We start from the raw sequence: 21,474 nt of genomic DNA on the forward strand, positions 1-21,474 counted from the left end.
AAAATGCAATCCAAACCGGCTGGACCGATTGTAACCAAATGAGAAATAAACAAAGAGAAAACGAATCAAACTGAACTGATTCTCTTATCGATTATATTTGGTTTGGGGTGTTTTGAAAGTATACAAAATGAAATCACCGGCCGGACCAATCGAAACTGAAAAACTAAATAAAACAAAACAAATTGTTTTTTTTTTCCCCCTTTTTGCATTAGTTTTTTACACTTATAAATCGAAATTGAATGGCAACAACCCAATAATGGACCGATAAATACTTATTAAGCCAACTTGATCAAAACCCAATACTGAATATGAATCTCACTTATGACTAAACCGTTTGGCTCCAATTTAGACCAATTGACATCGGATCGACCGTTTGACATCCTAACTTATTTTATAAAAAATAAATAAATGAAAGCAAAGATGTGGAACCCACTCTTCCTATAAGCTCCCCACTATCTCCATGAACAAATGCAGTCATACGCTGCCATTTTTTTCCAACTTTGAAATGATTTTTCTTGGATTAGGTGCTGATGTCTTCATCACTTCTTTCCTATTCAACCAACCAATGATCAAATAATGTTAATATACATCTATCCCCCCCCCCCCTCCCAAAAAAAAAAAAAAAAAAAAAAATATAGATATCACCATTATAAGAAAGACAATGGTATCTTTCTAATTTTTTTGATAACTAACAACAATAGCAATAACTAGTAACAATAGCCTGCAAATGATCTCCTTTGAGGGTTATGTATTATTTTTCTTGGTTGGTGATCTCTGTCAAAAAAAAAAAAAAATTTTTTTTTTGCATTTAGTTTTGATCAATTAGTGTAGTCTAGGCACCCTAGATATTGAGAAAGAGAGGGATAGGTTCTAAATGATAGGTGGGGAATCACTTCATAGAATAGGGAAATATCTATGCTATACATAATTTTTATCACATTGTAAGTTAGATGTGACTGAAATTTTGCGGATAAGTAGTAGGTTTTCCCTCCTTGTATGTCAAGTTTCAACCCAAATGGATTGACCAAGTGGTTCAATAGAGTTTTGAAAAATCCAAGGTTATAGAAAGGTGCAGTTAAAAATTACCGGGACCCATGGCTATACAAGGGAGGGTATTTGATTGAAATCGAACATGGAATTTGATATTTGGCCTATTGAAAGTAATTTCAATATATATCCAATGGTTAGAATTAACATATTATCCTTCTCCAAGCACAATAAGGTGTGTAGAGCATATAATCATATGTCTTTGATCAGATGATACAAAATGTGATGGATAACATTGGCATCATGAAGATCATAAGATATTTCCTTGTTTAATTGACCATTTTCTTAATCTTCAATATTTCTTTCATGGGGGAGAGTTCCCCACGAAACAAATTCATGTAGTATGAATCTCCCACGACACCAATGGCATCACGTGGGACAATATCATCAGTAAGGATACACAAGAGTCAGAGATGAGAGATAAAGTAAATGAATAAAAAATTCATATAAGAAGGTATACATTAAGTGGATATGTTTATTGTCACGTGGCAAGTCATATGTGGTTAAAATTTTGTGGACAAGTAGACCTAAGTTCTTATTTCTCACATGTCAAGATTCAAACCAAATAAATCTAATCAAAATCAAAATAGAACTTTGAAAAATCCACGACAGCATTGACATGCACGAAATGATGTTTTATTATTGAATTTGAGTTTAAACTTTAACACATGACATATCCATATAATTTCGAATCTAATAATCAAAATTGCATATCATCCTTCCACATAGTACAAATATGTGGAGAGCATATAACATCTTAGACTCTAAACTTTTGCCATTAATTAATTATTGGGTCTGTAAATTTTGTATTAGGCCTTAAGCCTATCGCTTTTATGGATGTTAAATACTTCTTTTGAAGGTGTTAATTATTGATTTAATTGAAATTTGCCGAAAGTACAGACAATTATTAGTTATTAGTCGCCGTTCACCGCAAGAGGAAACGAAAGATTAGGGACAAAGATGGTGGGCCGGGAAACTGGCCCACGAGTTTATATGGCTGAAGTTAGTAATTTGGAAAATCTGAACTGACGGCCCAGCCAAGTCAAAGCTGCCGTCGCCGTCTATGACGAATTGACGATACAATCTAAGATCCCAATGAGAGGCAATGACCCAATCTCATGTGGGGTCAGGATCAGGGAATTTAACATTTTAACTCCAACCCCCCCCTCCCCACTCCCCAGTCCCCACACACTTGGAGGGGAAAAACACGTGCAAATTGCAACTGAAACAAAATCCGGAAAAGTGGCCTATCTCTACACTGATTTTTTTGTCACGGGCAGAGCGGTCTGAGCGGCACACATACAGGTCGCCTTGTAATGATCCTCTTGCCCCTGCCCAAGCATCTTGCCTGAGTGGGGGTAAGATGGTCATTGCTGAGTGCCCAGTTTGTGCACCGCTCTGGGCAGGGCGCCGTAGACGATCTCGATTGATTTTCTACCTACTTCAAGATGATAATCCCGGTTCACTTTACCAAAAGATTATCCAACCCGCACCGGCCAATCCAGTTTCAAATCCACTCACCCCTCTGTCCTCGCCACTTCCGCGGATATAGGTATGGCAGTAGCCGTTATTACTTATCAGTTATCTATATTAAGGACCAATGGAACCTTCATTGTCGGACCCGGACCTTATCAGTCCAGCCGAGACCCATAAGGCCTATAACCTCTCTCTCTTGGGTTACCCTATATATATAAGTCTATAACATCAAGCCTTAACGCGTTTCCTAATCCCACTCCTCCTTTCCCGCTTGCATATTTTTTATTTCCTTATCATCATCTATTTTTTTACCCTTTTTAATCTATAAAACTTGACTTGGGTGCTCTGCATCCATCGTCTCTTTTTATTTCTCTTCAATTCCCCTGTTTCTGAGGCGACTCTTCTTCTTCTTCTTCTCCATGGTCAGATTCCTTACCCTCCCCAAACCCCTGCTTTGTGTTCTACTGCTTTCTGTCTTAACTATCTAATTTCTGTTTTTCCTTTTTCTTTTCTTATTTTTAAATTTACAGGCGCTTGAGACTGGAAGTATCAGATTCGAAGAGGTAATTTATTTGCTTTTCTGATTCAAGGGTATATTTCTGTTGTTCTTTCTGATCAAGTAATGGTAAGTGATTGGTTTTCTCTTCTTCTCCATAAAACTGCAGGAATTTATATTGAACTCTCGAGGATTTAAACTTTACACATGCAGATGGCTCCCTGGAAATACAGAACCAAAAGCCTTAATCTTTCTCTGTCATGGTATATCCTTGATCACCAGCTGTTGTTCCAGAATTACTCTGTTTTTCCATAGATTAGTCTTAATTTATTTCTGTCATTGTTTCTCCTTATGATCATAGGTTATGCCATGGAGTGCAGCATCTCCATGAAAGGTAAATGGAATAAACTCAACCTTCTTCTTAATGGCTTGATTCATATTTAAATTAAGAACAGAAAAAGAAAGTTAAAAGGGTTTTTGAATCTCTAATGCAGGAACTGGAATTCGACTTGCAATGGAAGGTTTTGCAGTGTATGGGATTGATTATGAGGGCCATGGGAAATCAGATGGGTTGGAAGCCTATATCCCTTTCTTTGATGATCTTGTCAATGACTGTTCCAGCTATTTTACGAGCATAAGTGGTCAGATTAAATTTCTTCTCTCCTTCCACTCTTCTCTTTCAAAATTATTCATTAAAATCAATGTTGTAAGTTATTATAAACTAAACAAGGAGCAACTTGCTTTCCCATTACAGAGAAGACAGAGAACAAAAGAAAATTGAGATTTCTATTGGGAGAATCAATGGGTGGAGCAGTGGCTCTTCTCTTGCACCAAAACAAGCCAGACTATTGGGATGGTGCAGTCTTGGTTGCTCCCATGTGTAAGGTGTGCCTCAATCTCATCACATGATTCACATCTCCTTTGTGTTTTCTCTTCTTTGTAGTTTCTATTAGAGTTTTTTTTCTTTCTTTTTTTCTTCTGGGTTTTTCAAGGTAAACTATTAATTGGTTTTCTTTCTATTGTGAGTTACAGATAGCAGATGATATGAAACCTCATCCATTGGTTCTTAGTGGATTGGCTAAGCTTTCCAAAATCATTCCCAAATGGAAAATCATCCCAACTAAAGATATAATTGATCTCGCCATTAAAGAACAAGAAAGGAGAGATGAGGTAGTGTACATATATCTGAACAGATAAATATAAAATCTATGATTTTTGCTTTAATGACACTTTGATTAGGGCAAATTAATCAATAAGTAACCAACTTAAGGGGTTTATGGTATTTGGTTTATTAATAATGTGTTGACTCCTTCTCTCAGGTTCGCTCAAACCCTTTGTGTTACAAGGGAAAGCCACGCCTAAAAACTGGCTCTGAGCTTCTCAGGGTCAGCTTAGAATTGGAAAAGAATCTTTACCAGGTCAGTTTTCACTTACCCAGTTAGTTTTATACTTTCAATCTTTATTATTTTATATTTTTTTTTCTGTCTTGATTTAAAGTATTGTTTAGTAATCAAATTAATCTTTCATTATCATATGACAACTATCATATATAAACTATCTTTATATAAAGTTAAAAGCAAGTTTTTATTTTAATTTAACGGTTAGCATTCTTTCTCCCTATCAAATATAAAGTTTTATCTTTAATATAATATAACTAATAAGGTCAATAATGGATATAAAAGTCTTGGTCATATCACATCCCTAATAAAGTATATGATGTTAGTGTTCTATATTATATATATTTTGGTCACATCTTTTTTGTCATTTATTCTTATTTACGTTTTTTAATGTTTAATGGTTACATCCACTAAGATTGCGAAGGAATCGGCCTACCCGTTTTTTCCTCTTTTTTCTAGTTAGTAAAATAGCAGAAAATCAATGAAAATTTAAAAAAAAAAATTAAAATAAAAAGCTCCCCCCAAAAAAAAAGATTTAAGATATGTGGAAATATTTGCTTCTCTACATGGTTTAATTTTCTAGGGGTATGGTAACTCCAATTTGATTCAAATCATACTTGATGGAGACTGATTCCAATTTGATTTGAATCAAAATCGATGGAGACTGATCCCATGTTTGGTTACAAGCTTTAAAATTTGAGGAGTCTTGAATTCAAATCGAAACCAATGGAGACTGATCCCATGTCCAATTCTGAGTTTTGAAAACTTTGGAGTCCCGAGTATAAGTTGCATTGAACATCCCGTCCCATGTCCTCTCACATAATGAGTCAGGATACCTTCTACCAAAAAAAATGAGCCAGGATGCATGCCCACATTGACACATTTTATCTTCAAATGAAACTTAGTTATCAAGGCGTCGCCTCGGCGTCCAGGCTCAGTCTAGTTGGGCGCCTTGCCGCCATGGCGGTGTCGACTTGATTTTTGACCCTCTAAAACGCCATGCTCGCCTTCTTGCCTTGACAACTATGAAATTAAATATAAATTTTCTACTAAATGAAAAAAATCTTCATCTCTTTAATTGTTGTGATTTTCTACTATGGCATCATGGGAAACCTCTACTACCCTTTAATTATTATATGCTTACGTGAATGCACGTAACTGGCACAGGTGTCATTACCTTTTCTAATAGTGCACGGAGGCGACGACAAAGTAACGGATCCGTCCATAAGTAAATTGCTATACGAGTCTGCAGCAAGCGAAGACAAGAGCTTCAAGTTGTATCCAGGGATGTGCCATGCCCTAACATCAGGTGAACCTGTTGATAACATCAACCTCGTCTTCACCGACATTATCGACTGGTTGGATCACAGAACAACACCTGGGACGACGACCTCCAAATGGGAAACAGAGCAGAAGGCTCAATTTGATGACCCTCACATTCATGCTCTCCAAGGCAAGAAAATGCTTGTAGACCCTTAAGTTTGGAAAATTATCACCTCAATTTGTCTGCCCGTCAATATCCTCAGTTCCATCTAATAGAGGGAGGTGGATCCCGCCCAGGCAGTGTGTTTGGGCAGGGGGTAGGGTGGTCATTTCTGCCCCCTATTAGATGGAATTGAGGAAATTGAGGGGCAGGCAAATTGAGGGGATAAAGATCCTCTTAAATCCACATTTAAGTGAAGAACTAGTGATAGAAAAGCCTAAAAAAAGGGAAAAAAACCAGAGGATTGCAGCTCCCCATGCCCACATTGTAGATTAGGTTCATTTTCCATCCATGGTTGAAACTTTGAAAGGAATGAGGACCATCCAATAAATCTCTAAATGTATTTTAATGAAAAGAGTTGTCTTTTAGAATTTCTTGTACCTTTTAAACACAATTGTATTCCCGGTAACCTACAAAGCTCCTGCCAAATCAATTCAAATTTACAGCATTATAAAAATCGTGAGATATGCAGTTTCTTTAGGATCTGCTCAGTTAAACTTAAAAGCCAAGGAAATTAAAATTCGCAAGTTTAATTTGATTGAAGACATTTTGAAGACATTTTGAGAGAGAGCGAGAGAGAGAGAGAGAGGGGTAACGTGCTTGTGTCCCCTATTATTTAACGGGAAAAAGCTCCTCACAGAGTGTGCTTAGTCCTCTGATGGGGCATTTTTCATTCATTTTCTCTCCTCACTGACCATTGTGGGCCCCTTTCGAAATCGTCTCACGCGTAATGTGGCATGTGAGATTCCTTCTACACGGCAGGGTGGGAACCCAACCATTGTTTAATTATCAGAAAAGATTCTCTGAACCACAGGGGTAGGATGAATTTTTATCTGTTGTAACTGGAGCGCTGCTGTGTGCATCGTGCGGCGCAACAGCGGCCATGTGTGTATAGCGGATCCCACTGTGCACACATGGCCACTGCTACGCCGCATGATGCGCACAGCAGCACATAAAGGTCCGGGGTAGGATACACTAGCATCTTTATGTTTACCTCTCTCCTTACATGAAATGACCTAGTAGGATTTTTATCGTCCCAGTGCGGTGCATTATCCAGTGCACCACCCTTGAGAATCCAACCATTAAACCATGGGCAGTGATGTGTTTTTATCTTCGCAAGTGTTGGTTTAATGGTTGGATTCTCAAGTGTGGTGCACTGGACAGTGTACCGCACTGGGGGCGATAAAAATCCAAACTAGTACCCCAGTGTCTTCCTCGCATGAAATGACTTAGCTGCCATCCAAATATGGTACCATAATATTGCACCTTATCGATGTGCACTTTTATGTCACTTGCTCAAAGGACACTCTCCTTTTGATTATTATAATTATAATGACAATATAAATCAAGTTGTAAAAGTTTAAAACCAAGACAAGTGATAACTGTACCCGAATAATCCCCAATGCTTCATAAGGATTATTATTCATTTAATTGTACGATCTTTAATTAGAAGCGTGAACTATATATATATTAGTCAATTGTTCAAGACCTAATTAAAATAACATCAAATGGTTAGTCAATTGCTCAAGACCCAAATTAAAATTGCGTCAAATGGTTAAACTAAATAAAGGGAAAAACAATGATACATGGTGGCGTAGCTCCTATGCACAAATGCATGAGCACGTAAAAGTACCACATCTATGTTGATGCCTTTGAAATTAGTAATCGCATCTATGTTGATGTCCCTGCGTGCACTCTAATTGGCCCCTGCACTGGTGCAGACACTACACAACCAGACAATGATTCATGTGTTTAGAGGGGAGTATGGGATGGGATAGTCCGATATGTAAAGAGGGGTGCTGTTCTCTATGCCGCAGCGCAGCCTGCGCCTAGGCACATGGGGGTGGGTGTAATGACCACCCTGCCCCCCTGCACAGGCTGCCCATGTGCCTAGGCGCAGACTGCGCTATGGCACAAAGAACATTCTCCCATGTAAAGGCATAGAAAAAAAAGGATAAAATGAGAGTAAATTCACTGTAATATCAATGCTAGCCCTTGGGGAAAGAGAAAGAGACGGGAAAGTAGATGTCATCAAAAAAAAAAACAAAAAACTAAGAGCGAATTAAGCCCAAAACCGAACCAGGAAACAACTCCACAAGCTACAAAGCAAGCGTTAGCGCTTAGATGAGATGATATCCCAAGTTCCTCCGCTTCCCCTTCAATTCCTGTTGATTGATTGATGTTCAATTCATTCATTCACTACATTTTGAACTTTTAGTTTAATGGGTACCCGTATAGTTTGAATTCCAGTATCTCTTCTTGGGCTTCCTTGTTTAAGATCTTTTGTGACCATGTGCGGCTTACTGTGTAGCAAGTAGCAACCTTTGCAGATTTGAAATTTAATTAGTAGATATATATTCGATCTGCATTAGTTTCTTAGATTTTACTTTATTTATTTATTTATTTATTTTTTTGACTCAGCTATTTGTATTTTTATATGCCCTGATCGTGCCAATCTCGCATACCCCATTATATACTGTTCCTACTTATCAACTCAATACATTATCTGTTATGTGTCTTGAATTCTTGTACCTATTTCGAAGATTGAACTGTTCTGACATTTTTTATGGTAACTTGAATGTGATTTTTTCTGAGGTCTGTGATAGTAGCAGAGGGCTTGGGCTAATAGGCGATACTACCCGAACCGATGGATTGACCCAACTTGGAGGAATATATATTTGTTTTAGTATCTTCTTGTGTAAGAAACTGCAAACGCCTGAGATTTGGAGAGTTTTCGAGTTAGGGTTTTTTGGGAAGAGTTTTTGACGACATTTGGATTTTCTTGAGAGATTTCCATGTGTTGCACTTTTCTTCCATTACATAGTGAAACATCTTCAACTTCCAATATCATCTTCTCTCTATTTTATTTTTCTTCGTATTTCTTGGTGTTTTGTTTTAACATTATCTGTTGCACATATGTGGGAGCTGTCAAAAGATAAACGTTTTGGCATATGAAGTGTGTATGGATGTACTTTGCATTGTAACCTTCATCGTGTGAGATTTGGGTTAGATGGCATTTCTGGTTAATATTTGTATTTTCAGCCTACATCACCTTATTTTGGTTGATGCATGAGGCAATAAAGGACTAATTTAAGAGCTCAAAGGGACTTTGACAGAGAGATCATCCCTTCTGGTAATTTCATTTCTATTTATCATCATTGCGGGGCAGAGTTTATTTTGTAAGTTGTACCATGACAGAAAAGGGAGGCATGCTTGTTTTATCAATTCATGGATGAATTGGACTTACTACATTTTGGGTATAGAGAGAGAGAGAGAGAGAGAGGGGGGGGGTTTATAACTCATAAGATCGATCAGATACCAGTATCATTACTGTTGAATCTTAGGGAAAAAGTTGTGCACAATGTTCGCTAAAACATGAAATTACACACCTCCTCATATATCATTGTTTGTGTGAGGGGGTGATATTTTATAAATACCCTTCCTCCTTTTGTCATATTCCAAATGGGTTTCCTTATTTTCTTGAAACTGTGCTTAGACAGTGTAGGTAATCGTCCCTCCCTTAACCTTATTTCTCTAAATGTCAACAACACATAATTTTTTTTTACCGGGAGGGGATGTTAGGGGATCACAGCTTTATCTTTATAAGAGGAGAGTTCCTTTCTTATTGTTCATTTGTGAATCTGATTCCCCCCCCCCCCCCCCAACCCTTAAAAACATCCTTTGTGCATAAGAATTCGTTTATTTAATAATAGAGATTAAGAGCATCAATGCAGTTTTATCGTTGTCGATATCATAGTGGTATCGTATCGGTTTTGCAAGTGACCAATACCTGATCCGATATCGTTCACTAAAACCATGGGTACCGTAGGTCACCGATCCCAATCAGGTTTTTGTAATCGGTATCGGTCCCTGCTTCCTTCAAAACATTAGATTTTTTTTTTTACATTTTTACCCTTATTTGTACTGGTCCATCAATACGAGATCAGCCATGATACTAATACAAATCGGTCGATTTGAGACAGATTCTTCAAACCATGATCCCAATATTGTGCCATACCATATTAGTGAAATGGTACAAACAAAAGGTAAAATAGCAACAAAAAAAAAAAACCCATATTTTATAGGAAATCAGGGGAAAACTTGTCCGATATGACCGATTGGTGTCGTTGCCCTACACTAAAAGAGAGAGATATTTGAGTGTCTATCTTAGTGACCAATTTGAAAGCAAATCACGTTTAATGGATTCCTATAAAAAAGGGAGAGAAAGGAAAAAGAAAAAAAATATAAAAAAAATAGAGAAACAGAGTGAACTTTTCGTGAATTGATATATATACACGTGGCATCAAGAGAGACATTGGAGAGGAATCCTCTTCAATGTCGTTGGTGAAGATCCGGACTCGGATCAATACTGTTTAATCTTAGGGAAAAAGTTGTGCTCAACGGCAGCTAAAAAATGAAATTACACACTCCCTCACATGTCATTGTTCTAGTGAGAAAGTGATATATCATAAATACCCTTCCTCCTTTTATCATATTCCAAAAGGGTTTCTTCATTTTCCTGAAACTGTGCTTAGACAGTGAAGGTAAACCCTCCCTCCCTTAACCTTATTTCTCTAAATTTCATCAACACGTAATTTTTTTTTCCCGGGAGGGGGTGTTAGGGGATCACAGATTTATCTTTATAAGAGGAGGAGAGTTCCTTATTTATTGTTCATTTGTGAATCTATTTTTTTCCCCCTTAAAAACATCCTTTTAAGCACAAGAATTCGTTTATTCAGTAATCGAGATTAAGGACAACAATGCAGTTTTATCGTTGAAGCACTAAATAAGACAATTAGGGAAACAATATTAATTAATTAGTGGAATTACTTGGAACGTAATTTAGCTAAGCCAGCTGTATCAACAGCTGTCTAAATTTTATTATAAATACAAGTAAATGGGTTTGATTATTGGTAACGTCATCATAAGGAAAAACTCTCTCTCTCTCTCTCTCTTCAATTCTTGCTTAGCTCCTCTGCTATCTTCAGAGAGTTTCGGAATTGAGATCCAGAGATTGCCTGAGCGGGTGGTGCTGGGTTCGTTGGTATTCATCTTGTGGACAAATTTTTCTGGTGAAGAAATTATCAATTACAATCACATAGTGCCAAGGTCTGTATCATCATGGTTTTCTAAATAAGTTCAAACCAGGGTTTTAAAACCAGGAATCGATCCCTAATGATTCCAAATCAGATTGGATTGGATCGTAATCAGGTCCAAAAAATCTTTGAATCGGCCTGAAATGGTAGAAATCGGGAGAATATTGACCTGAATATTCCGATTCAGGTTGGCAAAAATCAGGATCGACCGATTCCCAAGCCTATTCACCAAAATTTTGAAACCTGGTTCAAACCTTGAATAGAAGGTTGTGGTCTGATCTACTAGTATTCTTAATTCGTCAAGGTGCGTTACAGTCTAGTGGTGATGTGTCTGCTCACACCTACATGGCTTGCTTCTGCATAATCTATTGCTTCTTCTTTTACTGTAGAGTTTGTAGTTGTGAGGCTTGAGCTGGGATGATTAACATTCCTCCCCTTGGTGATATTCTAACCACCTAATGTGACTCGATCTTTCCTTATTAGCTAGATGTAATTCTCTGATCTTGCCTGAATAACATCTAGGAGTAGGGTATGTTCCTCATTAGATTTAGTTACTTTCCATTCCTACTAAATGAACTTAGAATTTCCATGTTCCGTAGCTGTCGTTTTTAGCGGTTCATATCTTAGGTAGCTTTTATTCTGACGGTAAATAGTTCTTTCCAAGGGACTTCATTCTGCTCTAGGGTTTTTGTCTTGTGCAGGTAACCATTTCTTGAGAACTTTTACTTTACTTTAGGTAACCCTCTTAATGACCTAAACCCGTGATATGGTGTTTGATTCTTTGATATCAAATGTTAGGCACTTGATTGATACGCCAAAAGATACAGATATCAATCACCTTTAAAATCAATACAATACCAATATGATATTAGCAAGGATGAGCTCTATTAGACATTTACCCTTGGTTTTCATTAAAAACTAGTCTATCCCTTGTACATACCATTTAACCGACATAGGACGATCAAGTAGAATTTTTATCCTCTGTTGTCTGTTGCCCAAAAAGCATGCTGTCCCCTCACATGGGCGTGAATGATGATTTAATCACCCCTTGGGCAGTGTGTTCGGGCAAAGTGCTTAAATCGTCCTTTTTCTTCCATGTGAGTGGACAGCACTTTGCTGTCCAGATAGTGGACAGTAGAGGATAACGATTCCGACCAAATATCGTTATTGGTCATCTTCAAAATCGTGCAATATCAGCCGAATCGGACAATCCAATACCGCTATCTCTAACCATGCTAATAAGGGCTAGTGAGCCTTAGGGCTAGGATGGTGCTGCTTAGATATATAAATATAAATATATGTAAGACACGAGGATTCGTTGCGGTACCGGCACCCTCAAGAATCGGGACGTCAAAGGTCACGCACTCACGCGTGACGCTTGCTTACTTCTGGATCTGTTTCATGTTTCGGTTCTAATGCACGAGGACTAACCCACCCTCTCTCTCTCTGTCTCTCTGTTTCGCGCGCTCTCTTATCTTTCCAACTTCAAACTACCTTCTTTACCTGCTCTTTTCTTCTCAAGAACACATGTCGAAACAGATCATGGCTTCACCAACTGCTTCGATTCCATCAGACTCCGAGAATTTTCCCTCGTATCAGAAACGACTCTCTTTCTTGTTCTTCTCCGAATGATCTGTTCGTTCCCTGGTAAGAATAAAACGCAAAGGTAAAAGGAAAGAAGATTAGAATTCTGTCTCTCCTTCCTTTCCACTCAATTCTTTGTTTCTTTCGCGAATTCTGTAATCCATTGCATCGCAGTACTCATCTCCTCGTCCTTCAACCTGAAAAGAGTTTTAAAAAAAAACAGCGAATCTTGTTTCAAGAAGCAGAACCACACGGAAAATGAAACAGCTCAAAAAACGAGCAAGCTCTTCTTATTTCCCCAAAACCCTAAACCAACCCAGGTCTCTGACGAGATCTGTCAATTACCTCTTCAAAGAACAGCGTCTTCTCTTCGTTCTCGTAGGCATCCTAATCGCCTCCACCTTCTTCATCCTCCAGCCGACCTTAATGAGGCTTGGCACAACCTACACTACGATTCCCAGAGAGTTTCCTTCCGGGGTTACCAATCACAAGCAGGTTACATACCCGTTTCGGAATTCTTTGAATTTTGGAGCTGGTGAGGTTGGGAGACTTCCGGCTGGGATTCAGAGACGATCTTTGCGGGTTGTGGTCACTGGTGGTGCCGGGTTCGTAGGTAGTCATCTTGTTGATCAGCTCTTGGATAAAGGGCATTATGTGATTGTAATTGATAATTTTTTCACTGGAAGGAAAGAGAACGTGATGCACCATCTTGGGAATCCAAGATTTGAGCTTATTAGGCATGATGTGGTGGAGCCAATTCTTTTAGAGGTGGATCAGATTTACCATTTGGCTTGTCCAGCTTCACCTGTTTACTACAAATATAATCCTATCAAGACAATTATATCCTTTCTACTGTTATCATGGTTTTCTGAATTTTTCTTTTTGCTATTTTTGTTTCTTTGGGTTTAACATAAAAAGTCTGCGATTGGTTTCTGTAGTCATTTATTGAAACTTTTAACCATTTATGGTCCTTGACTATGATTACAAAACCAATGTGATGGGAACCCTGAACATGTTGGGCTTGGCGAAAAGAGTTGGGGCCCGTTTTTTGCTCACCAGCACAAGTGAGGTTTATGGGGACCCGCTAGAGCACCCACAGAAGGAAACATATTGGGGAAATGTGAACCCAATCGGTGAGCTGTCATTTATAACTCCATTGTTACTCTTACTTGTCCATTTGTTTATCTACCTTTTCTGTACGTCTGTACAGATTTTCTACGCTTTCTATACGTTTCTGGGAAATGTTTTGACTCTTTGGTTGTGTATAGGTGTCCGGACTTGTTATGATGAAGGAAAATGGACAGCTGAAACTTTAGCAATGGATTACCATCGAGCCTTAGCAGTTGAGGTAATTGACTCTGATATCACTTGCTGAGCTGTTTTAGAAATATACATCTTGCTACTTGATATGTGAATCATTCTGCTTTTCTCCCTCCCTCCCTCCCTCTGTGTGAGAGTTGGTACTACTTGTCTTGTTTAAGATCCCCCCCCCCCCCGGCCCTGTTGATTGATGTTCACTGCTTGCATAAATTTGGAGGTAAGCCGCATTTTGAATTTTTAGATTAGTATAGTTTGGATTCTATCAGTTCTTCAAAGGGTTCTTGTTTAAGATCTTGTGACCATGTGCAACTTGCCATAGTAACCTTTGCGTATCCAACATTTAGTGGATATTCTGATTCTGCATTAGTTTCATAGATGTTTTGACACAGCTATTTGTATTTCTATATGCTTCAAGAAAAAGAGAAACAAGGTCTGCCAATTTTTAGCTTTTGACAACTCCCATATTGCCAATGGATAATGTATTGACTTGAGAACTAGGAGCAGTATACAAGGAGGTATGCGAGATTTGGGTTAGATGGCATTTCTGGTCAAAATTTGTCTTTTCAGCGTCCACTTTATTTTTGTTGATGGGGCAATAAATTTCTTATTTAAGGGCTCAAATGGACTTTGACAAAGGGATCCCTGCTGATCATTTCATTTTTATTTATCATCATCACTGAAGCTGAGTTTACTTGTAATTTGTACCACAGACAGAATACGGATGCATAGTGGAGATCTTTTGATTTGAAGCCAGGGAATCATGAAGCCTCTTTTTCCAATTTGGTGAATTGAGCAGTGGAGGCCGTCTTTAAGAAATTAATGGAACTATGATAATGGGACTTTAAGAAATTAATGGAACTATGATAAGGGAATTCTCTCAACATTTGTATCCAGCAATGTCGGCTGAATTAATTGGAAGCCAAAGCATCATGAAGCCTCTTTTTCCAATTTGGGGAATTGAGCAGTGGAGGCCGTCTTTAAGGAATTAATGGAACTATGATAAGGGAATTCTCTCAACATTTCTATCCAGCAATGTTGGCCGAAGATTGTATCAACTTCTACCACAAGTCGATGCAACTTAAATTCAACAAGTAAGAAGGATATACTTTCTTGGTCTCTACAGGGTATTTTTGAGTATTTTGGTTCAGGTTTAATTATGGCTGCATGATGTTTTGGTATTTTATATCTTGTTGTCTTATTCGATAGATTAATTGTTGAAGGTTTCTAGGTTCAGAGTATCTAGGCTTTGTCAAGTAATTGAAGATATGGTTTTATCAATCTATGTACATGTTTAGTTTTAAAGGTCCTTTGCATCTATCAGCCATATAAATGGTATAAGTCTTTCAGGAGTCATCTGTATTCAATGTATAAGCCATTATAAAATTCAATGAAAGGAGTTCATTAGTCCAATGTATTTCATTAAAGGGTGAGTCTGCAAGAACTGAGAAGGCTATATGAGGGGTGGCCAGCTTCATCTATAACAAGAAAATTTGAATGAGAAGATTTGTTTGAGCTGGAGTTCCACTTGTGAAACCCAAGAAGTACCTAGGTCTCTCTCTCCATCCATTGCATTGTTGCATTTATCAGTCCATATTCTCTTCCTTTGCAACCTATAACTTAGGTTCCATCCTTTTAGTAACCCACACCTCAGAGCCAATCATATGACCTACTTTTTGCTGAATCATAAGCTGAAAGGGAAAGGGAGGTATCATTGTAGGCTTTAACCAGATTTTGGCGGTGCTTTACAATTAACCTGTCAATATGATACTCTGTGCTATCTCTTGGAGCAATATCCTGTCTCAGATACGGTAAAAAACTAGTTGAGATGAGTGAAAATGAAATGTTTGTTAGAAGTAGGAAAGTCTACTTTGGTTTATAATCCAATGCTTATTCTGTTGTCTTGTTCTATTTTTCCTTGATAAGTAAAAGACTTTAGAAGATTCTCTGTTGCAGTTATGTGTAGGAATAATTAGATATATTATATAATATGCGTTTCTTTTTTATCCTTATATTGTTAGAGTTGTCGTTAGCAGTAGAAGTAGAGTTTGCGTTCAATGTTAATTCAGTTTTAGAGTTTGAATAGGTTTGGTTTCTTGTTCACAACTCTTTAAATAGATGCATGTAGTCCATCGTTGGACAGATTGAGATTTGGAATGAAAAGTTTGAGTTGATACCATTGGCTGCCAATAGCTGGGCATCCCTCTCTCTCGTCTCAGGTACAATCAATCCATACTCTTCCTTTATTTTCTTCTGTTATCCCGAGTTCTTCCATTATCAACAACAACAACAACAACAAACTCAGCCTTTATCCCAACTTGGGGTCTGCTACATGGATCCAAACAAAACAAAGTAGGGAAAACTGAGGCCTAAACAGAAAAGGGGAATAAAGAGATGGGAAATGAAATGACAAATGACAAATGAAAAAATGGAAAACAAAAAGGAAATGAAAGATGAAATTAAGAGGAAAGAGGCACAGCCCAGCAAGTCAGGAGAATCTCAGCTAAATGGGCTCTGCTACATGGATCCTATCCCCAATAGGCTCTATCCGAAGTCATAGTTGGTACAAGACCTTGACTATGCAAGTCCTTCCTCACAACTTCTCCTATGGTTATTTTAGGCCTGCCTCTAGCTCTTTTAGCTCCTTCAATCGGAATCATATCACTCCTCCTTACAAGGACGTCCCTAGGCCTTCGTTGAACATGACCATACCACCTCAAACAACTCTCAATAGAGAGGGTTTCATTGATATCATTACGGAAGGAGATCCAGCTACTATCAATGCCTGGCTGTCTTCCAATAAAGGCAGCCCTTGGAGGTTCACTCATGTTATTAGAGACATCAAGTTTTTGGCTTCTCAAGTTAACTGCTTGTTCCAGTGAAAGCTAAGATCAGCTAGTGTCCTGGCAAAGAGGCTGGCCAAGAAAATGGTTCATAGATCGAGTTGGTTTTGGGATGTTTTTCGCCCCTGGCTCACTAGTTTTGTATATTCTGTTTTATTTCCTAGTGTATGTTCTGGGCCTTTTAGAATTGGAGCTTCATATTTTGTCTTGGGTTTTCTACTATTTCCATTTTATTGTACTTAGATTGTTATTATTTTGTCTCAAAAAAAGTTATAACAATAAAGTTATAAAAAAAGGTAAAGTAGATTAAAAGAGATTTTTATGGGATTGCCCTGAAGAGTGATACCATCTTGTTGATTGAACTCTATTTGGAAGTTTAAGGATCAATAAGTTAGGTCTTAGAACAATGCATTATTTAGTAAGTGGCTGGTGAATTTTGCTGAAGAAAATAGTCATTTGGAGGTCAGTTATTAGTTTTTTCTGATCTTGGCGGTCGGTTATTGATACTGGGTATGGAAGCAAGATGTCCATTCATATCAGAGTTTTGAAGTCTCATGTGCATACTTTGTGTGTCTGGTTGGCTACACTTGATGAGTTTGACAAACGTTGTCTCCTTCAGGATCAAGAGAGGTGACTGAATTACTTTTTTGGGAGTTTATATGTTAAGAGATGTGTGGCATGTGCCTGATGAGGGGACCTACTGACGCCAGGAAGGTTGATTAGTTGATCAAACTATAATCAAAAAGTTGTCATACACATATCAGCCCCCTTGAAGATCCATGTATGGGGATCAAAGACCAAATCCTTTTTCTTGACCTTGATTGGTAACGTGAGATGGATTTCCTGAGGCATTCATCTAGTGGCCCCCCCCCCCCCCCTTTCTTCCACCTGAGACATTTGTCATTTGAACCCTTACCTTGAAAATATCCTTAATGCTGATAGTTTGCTATCAAGGAAGAAAGTAATGGTCAACTACGTCATCTGGACACTTCAAAATAGAAGTCATGACCTGCACTTCATGGTTATGAAATATTTTAAAGTTGTATCCTTGCTACACCTGTGTACCGATGAAGGTCCGTGCTTTTGTATGGTAAATATTGATGTGGTAGTAAACTTCTGTTGTCTTGCAGCTTTTGATGAAGATTTGATCAATTAACTTCTTAACAATCTTTGTCCATCAAAGTGATGACATTTGGATGTTTGGCCTGTTCAAGACTTCAGCAAGATTTTTCATTACTAGAACAGCACTCATGAGCTTGTTAACTGATATACCTTAAGTGCCCTCTTGTTTTGGTCATTTATCCTTAAGATTTTTTAAGGAAACAATCAAAAAATAAGTGGATTTCTATCACCTTGATGATTCTTTTGCAACAACCTACTTATCCTCGTAGCAACTACTTGGGTTCGGTGATATGAATCCTGTCCTGGCATTCCACAAGGTTGGCCTAAAAGTTTCTTGATTCATGTCTGCTGACTTTTTATTTGTGCTTGGACTTTATACTCCATGGACCAGGGTGCAACTGTTTTATAGTTCTTCCTTTCCTTCCAAAAATACACGCTAACTTCTATGACATGTGACTGATTTGAGACAGTGAATACACAAATTGACATTCGCTGTTGTTTAGGTGGTTTAATATTTTGGCTATTTTCCAAAGAAAGCTTTTTAAATGTGTTGTTACATAGAAAATAAATGTTTTTTATATGTGTTAATCCATTATATGCCTGATTATGTAACCTATTAAAAGCATATCCAAGGTCAACGAAAGATTAAAGCTTTTAAGCTACTTAAATTTTACTTCCAGGTCCACATACCCTCTTTTTCATGGTTTACTATGCCATTGTGAATATATTGTAATGCTTCTGTACATATTTTCTTTGACCCTTTGGGCCCCATATAACAAGAACATTTATATCAGTGCATCAATGTTCTGTACTGAGAGTGTGCATGCTAAGAAAATTTTATAATGGAACCTACCGCCATGTCATACAGCATAGTATGTGGTTGAATGAAGCGATGGATGAGTACAGATGTAAAGTTCATATTTTGTGCAGTGTCTTTGTCTGCAAAAAAATTTTGGGACCATTTTGGTTTGCTATGATCTGATTATGTAAGGAAGATCCTCCATTGTTTGCTTGTCTTAGAAGTCCTTTATCTGCTAGCCTTTTCACTGCCTAAATGGACATTTTGATGTTAGGAAAATGCTCCACACAAAACGATTCTGCAGGATTTATTGAGAAGATTAGAAGGGTAATCTGAGGTTTTTCTTTTGCAGGTGCGTATTGCCCACATTTTTAACACATATGGACCCCGTATGTGTATAGATGATGGACGTGTGGTCAGCAATTTTGTTGCCCAGGTTTGTTCTCTCTAACAGTTCTTTAGTTAGGCTTTGATAATACGATGAATTCTGAAATTAGGATATTTGAACATTCTATTGTCGAGAAGATTTTCCAACTGTCATACCTTGCAGGTCCTTCGTAAACAACCAATGACAGTATATGGTAATGGAAATCAAACACGAAGTTTCCAATATATATCTGACCTGGTAATCCTCAAATTTATCTTATTAAATGTTTGTTTTATGCATGCATTTATTTTCCCATTGGGATTGGGGGGAAGGGGGTCGTTATCTGTTAATATTAGTTATGCATGCTATCTTTCTTTTGAGTCTTTGAGATTACCAATTGTTTGAGATTACTGCACACGATGCGTGCCTGCTATGCTATAAATTATCTGATTTTTTTTTAATCTGTCAATCTCTCATTGATGATACTTGTAAATCTTTTAAGATGATCCTAAATAGAAAGGTAGGAAGCGTGGTATTATTTTATCTCAGTTGGAAAAATATTACTTATTTTTAATGCTTAAGTAGGGGAATAGATGGCAACTTCTTTCTTTTGCTTCTCTTTGCCATGATATCTTCTCATGGTTTTTTTTTAATTTTTTTATGGATGGAGCAGTGCATCAACTAGTTGCCCTTTTTGGTAAATAGTAATTATTTATGACTATTAAAGAGATCAAAACCTCACAAATATCATTTTATTTGAACATATAGAGCATGTGCATATTACTTAAAATAAAGTTCATATTAGTGGCTGATTTTTCTGTGATTTACCATCCAATTAGAAATTGAATGTTCGTGACTGCTATTTTGGGTGGGTGGTTGTTTCTTTCTGGATCTCATCGCATGTTTCCATTCAATGTCAAAATGTTGCAGATATATAATAGAGTTGAGAGTTCTTAAAATTTTCAGGATACAAAATAGTGTGCTAAGGTTTCTTGTTATAGGTTGATGGACTGGTTGCACTAATGGAAGGCGAGCATGTTGGACCATTCAATTTGGGTAACCCGGGTGAATTCACCATGTTAGAGCTTGCTGAGGTAGGTAATTTTTGGATGGTATTATGGGACATAGTTTGGCTTGCTTAGCTACAAGTTTCTTTTGCAATCAATAAAGTTTTAACTGTCAATGCAGGTTGTCAAGGAGACAATTGACTCTAGTGCAACCATTGAATTCAAAGCAAACACCGCAGATGATCCACATAAAAGGAAACCAGATATCTCCAAAGCTAAGGAGCTGCTGAAGTGGGAGCCAAAGATTTCATTGAGGCAAGGCCTTCGTTTAATGGTTACTGATTTCCAGAAACGTATCCTAGAGTGCTGAAGGTCTCTAGGATATATTTCTGGAAATCCATAACCATTAATGGAAAACATGCCATGACCCCACAAGAAGGTTTTTTTTTTGTTTTCCAAAATTTTTTGAACATGTCAGCTGCTTCTATGATGAGGAGATTTTGTTTTAATTCCTAGTATGTTTGTTTTTTTTGATATATTTCTTCATGATCTGTATAGTTCCTGGAACCACAGTCATCCATAATTCCTCCTGATGACGTGTAATACTTTTTGCTTTATCAGAAGGCTACAAGCTTGTATTCTAGAATTTTACTGGGCAGAGATCTAGTGTAAAAGTTTACCCATAATCATTAAGAAACAGAAAATCCTTCATAGCAGGTAGTACATATTTAATTGGTCTATTCATCTTCTTGATTTTGTTGCAGGGCTTGTTCGGCTTACCTTCCAATCTATCCTATTGCTTTAACAAAGAAGTAAAATCCTGTACTCTTTAACTATTCCTAAAAACTGTTAAAATGTTGGGATTGTATCAAATCATAAAGAGATAAGGTTCATCTCAGAAAGTTTCAAAACTCAGACTCGGGCATAAAATCAGTCAATATACCTTTTTCCAAAACCAGGGTAAATCGGAATCAGGCAATGCACCTTTGGTGATTTTGCAATAACTGAGGGAAACGTCACTCTCTCTGGCCTTGCAATTCATCCAGCAAGAGCCTAAAGGGTCAAAGTAACTCATGAAGTGATTTTGCTTCTGATTGGGTCAAAACACACGCAACCGCCAAAGGTTGTTTTGAGTGATAGGAAAAATTATTTTAAGGGAAGCAGTTTTCTGTACGGGAGTGTGGCCTATGCCAATGCCAGCACTCCCGTCTGTCTATCTCTCTCCTCCTTAAAACAAGGGGGTAGAGGTGTCTTGTCAAATGGGGAGGAGAGAGATAGACTCATGGGAGTGTTGGCAGAGGCCACACTCCTGGACAGAGATCTTTGTCCTTTTAACTTATGGGGAGTTATTTAAGTCATGGGTCACTATGACCCCATTTGTTTAGAAGTGATTTACGTGGGGCGAGAAAATTGGGATGGCAAAATACTGATGTGACACTT

At 37.7% G+C, this 21,474-nt stretch overlaps 2 protein-coding genes across 2 annotated transcripts; both read left to right on the forward strand.

The window, feature by feature from the left end:
• The first annotated feature begins 2,852 nt into the window (after positions 1-2,852).
• LOC122660035 (caffeoylshikimate esterase-like) lies at positions 2,853-5,895 on the forward strand. The gene is made up of 9 exons (XM_043855244.1): positions 2,853-2,945; positions 3,054-3,086; positions 3,189-3,282; positions 3,381-3,413; positions 3,514-3,660; positions 3,774-3,904; positions 4,052-4,189; positions 4,339-4,437; positions 5,584-5,895. Exons 1-9 carry the CDS (start codon positions 2,943-2,945, stop codon positions 5,893-5,895), a joined length of 990 nt encoding a protein of 329 aa, XP_043711179.1. The 5' UTR covers positions 2,853-2,942.
• A 6,942-nt stretch (positions 5,896-12,837) lies between these two features.
• On the forward strand, positions 12,838-20,404 carry LOC122660133 (UDP-glucuronic acid decarboxylase 1-like). Its single transcript, XM_043855350.1, has 7 exons — positions 12,838-13,419; positions 13,565-13,712; positions 13,848-13,927; positions 19,013-19,096; positions 19,211-19,285; positions 20,029-20,121; positions 20,216-20,404. The coding sequence occupies exons 1-7, from the start codon at positions 12,838-12,840 to the stop codon at positions 20,402-20,404; spliced, it is 1,251 nt and encodes a 416-aa protein (XP_043711285.1).
• The last annotated feature ends 1,070 nt before the right edge of the window (positions 20,405-21,474 follow it).

The sequence above is a fragment of the Telopea speciosissima genome, chromosome 1 (genome assembly GCF_018873765.1).
Source record: "Telopea speciosissima isolate NSW1024214 ecotype Mountain lineage chromosome 1, Tspe_v1, whole genome shotgun sequence".
NCBI classification, from domain to species: Eukaryota; Viridiplantae; Streptophyta; class Magnoliopsida; order Proteales; family Proteaceae; genus Telopea; species Telopea speciosissima.

What these genes read in the sequence shown, in the direction of transcription:
- LOC122660035 (XM_043855244.1), top strand. An exon ending in CTTAATCTTTCTCTGTCATG is followed by an intron (nt 3,283 to 3,380) that starts GTATATCCTTGA and finishes TTATGATCATAG; the next exon opens with GTTATGCCATGGAGTGCAGC. An exon ending in TGGAAAAGAATCTTTACCAG is followed by an intron (nt 4,438 to 5,583) that starts GTCAGTTTTCAC and finishes TAACTGGCACAG; the next exon opens with GTGTCATTACCTTTTCTAAT.
- LOC122660133 (XM_043855350.1), top strand. Translation starts at nt 12,838, where the DNA reads ATGAAACAGCTCAAAAAACGAGCAAGCTCTTCTTATTTCCCCAAAACC. An exon ending in ATAATCCTATCAAGACAATT is followed by an intron (nt 13,420 to 13,564) that starts ATATCCTTTCTA and finishes GACTATGATTAC; the next exon opens with AAAACCAATGTGATGGGAAC. An exon ending in ATCGAGCCTTAGCAGTTGAG is followed by an intron (nt 13,928 to 19,012) that starts GTAATTGACTCT and finishes TTTCTTTTGCAG; the next exon opens with GTGCGTATTGCCCACATTTT.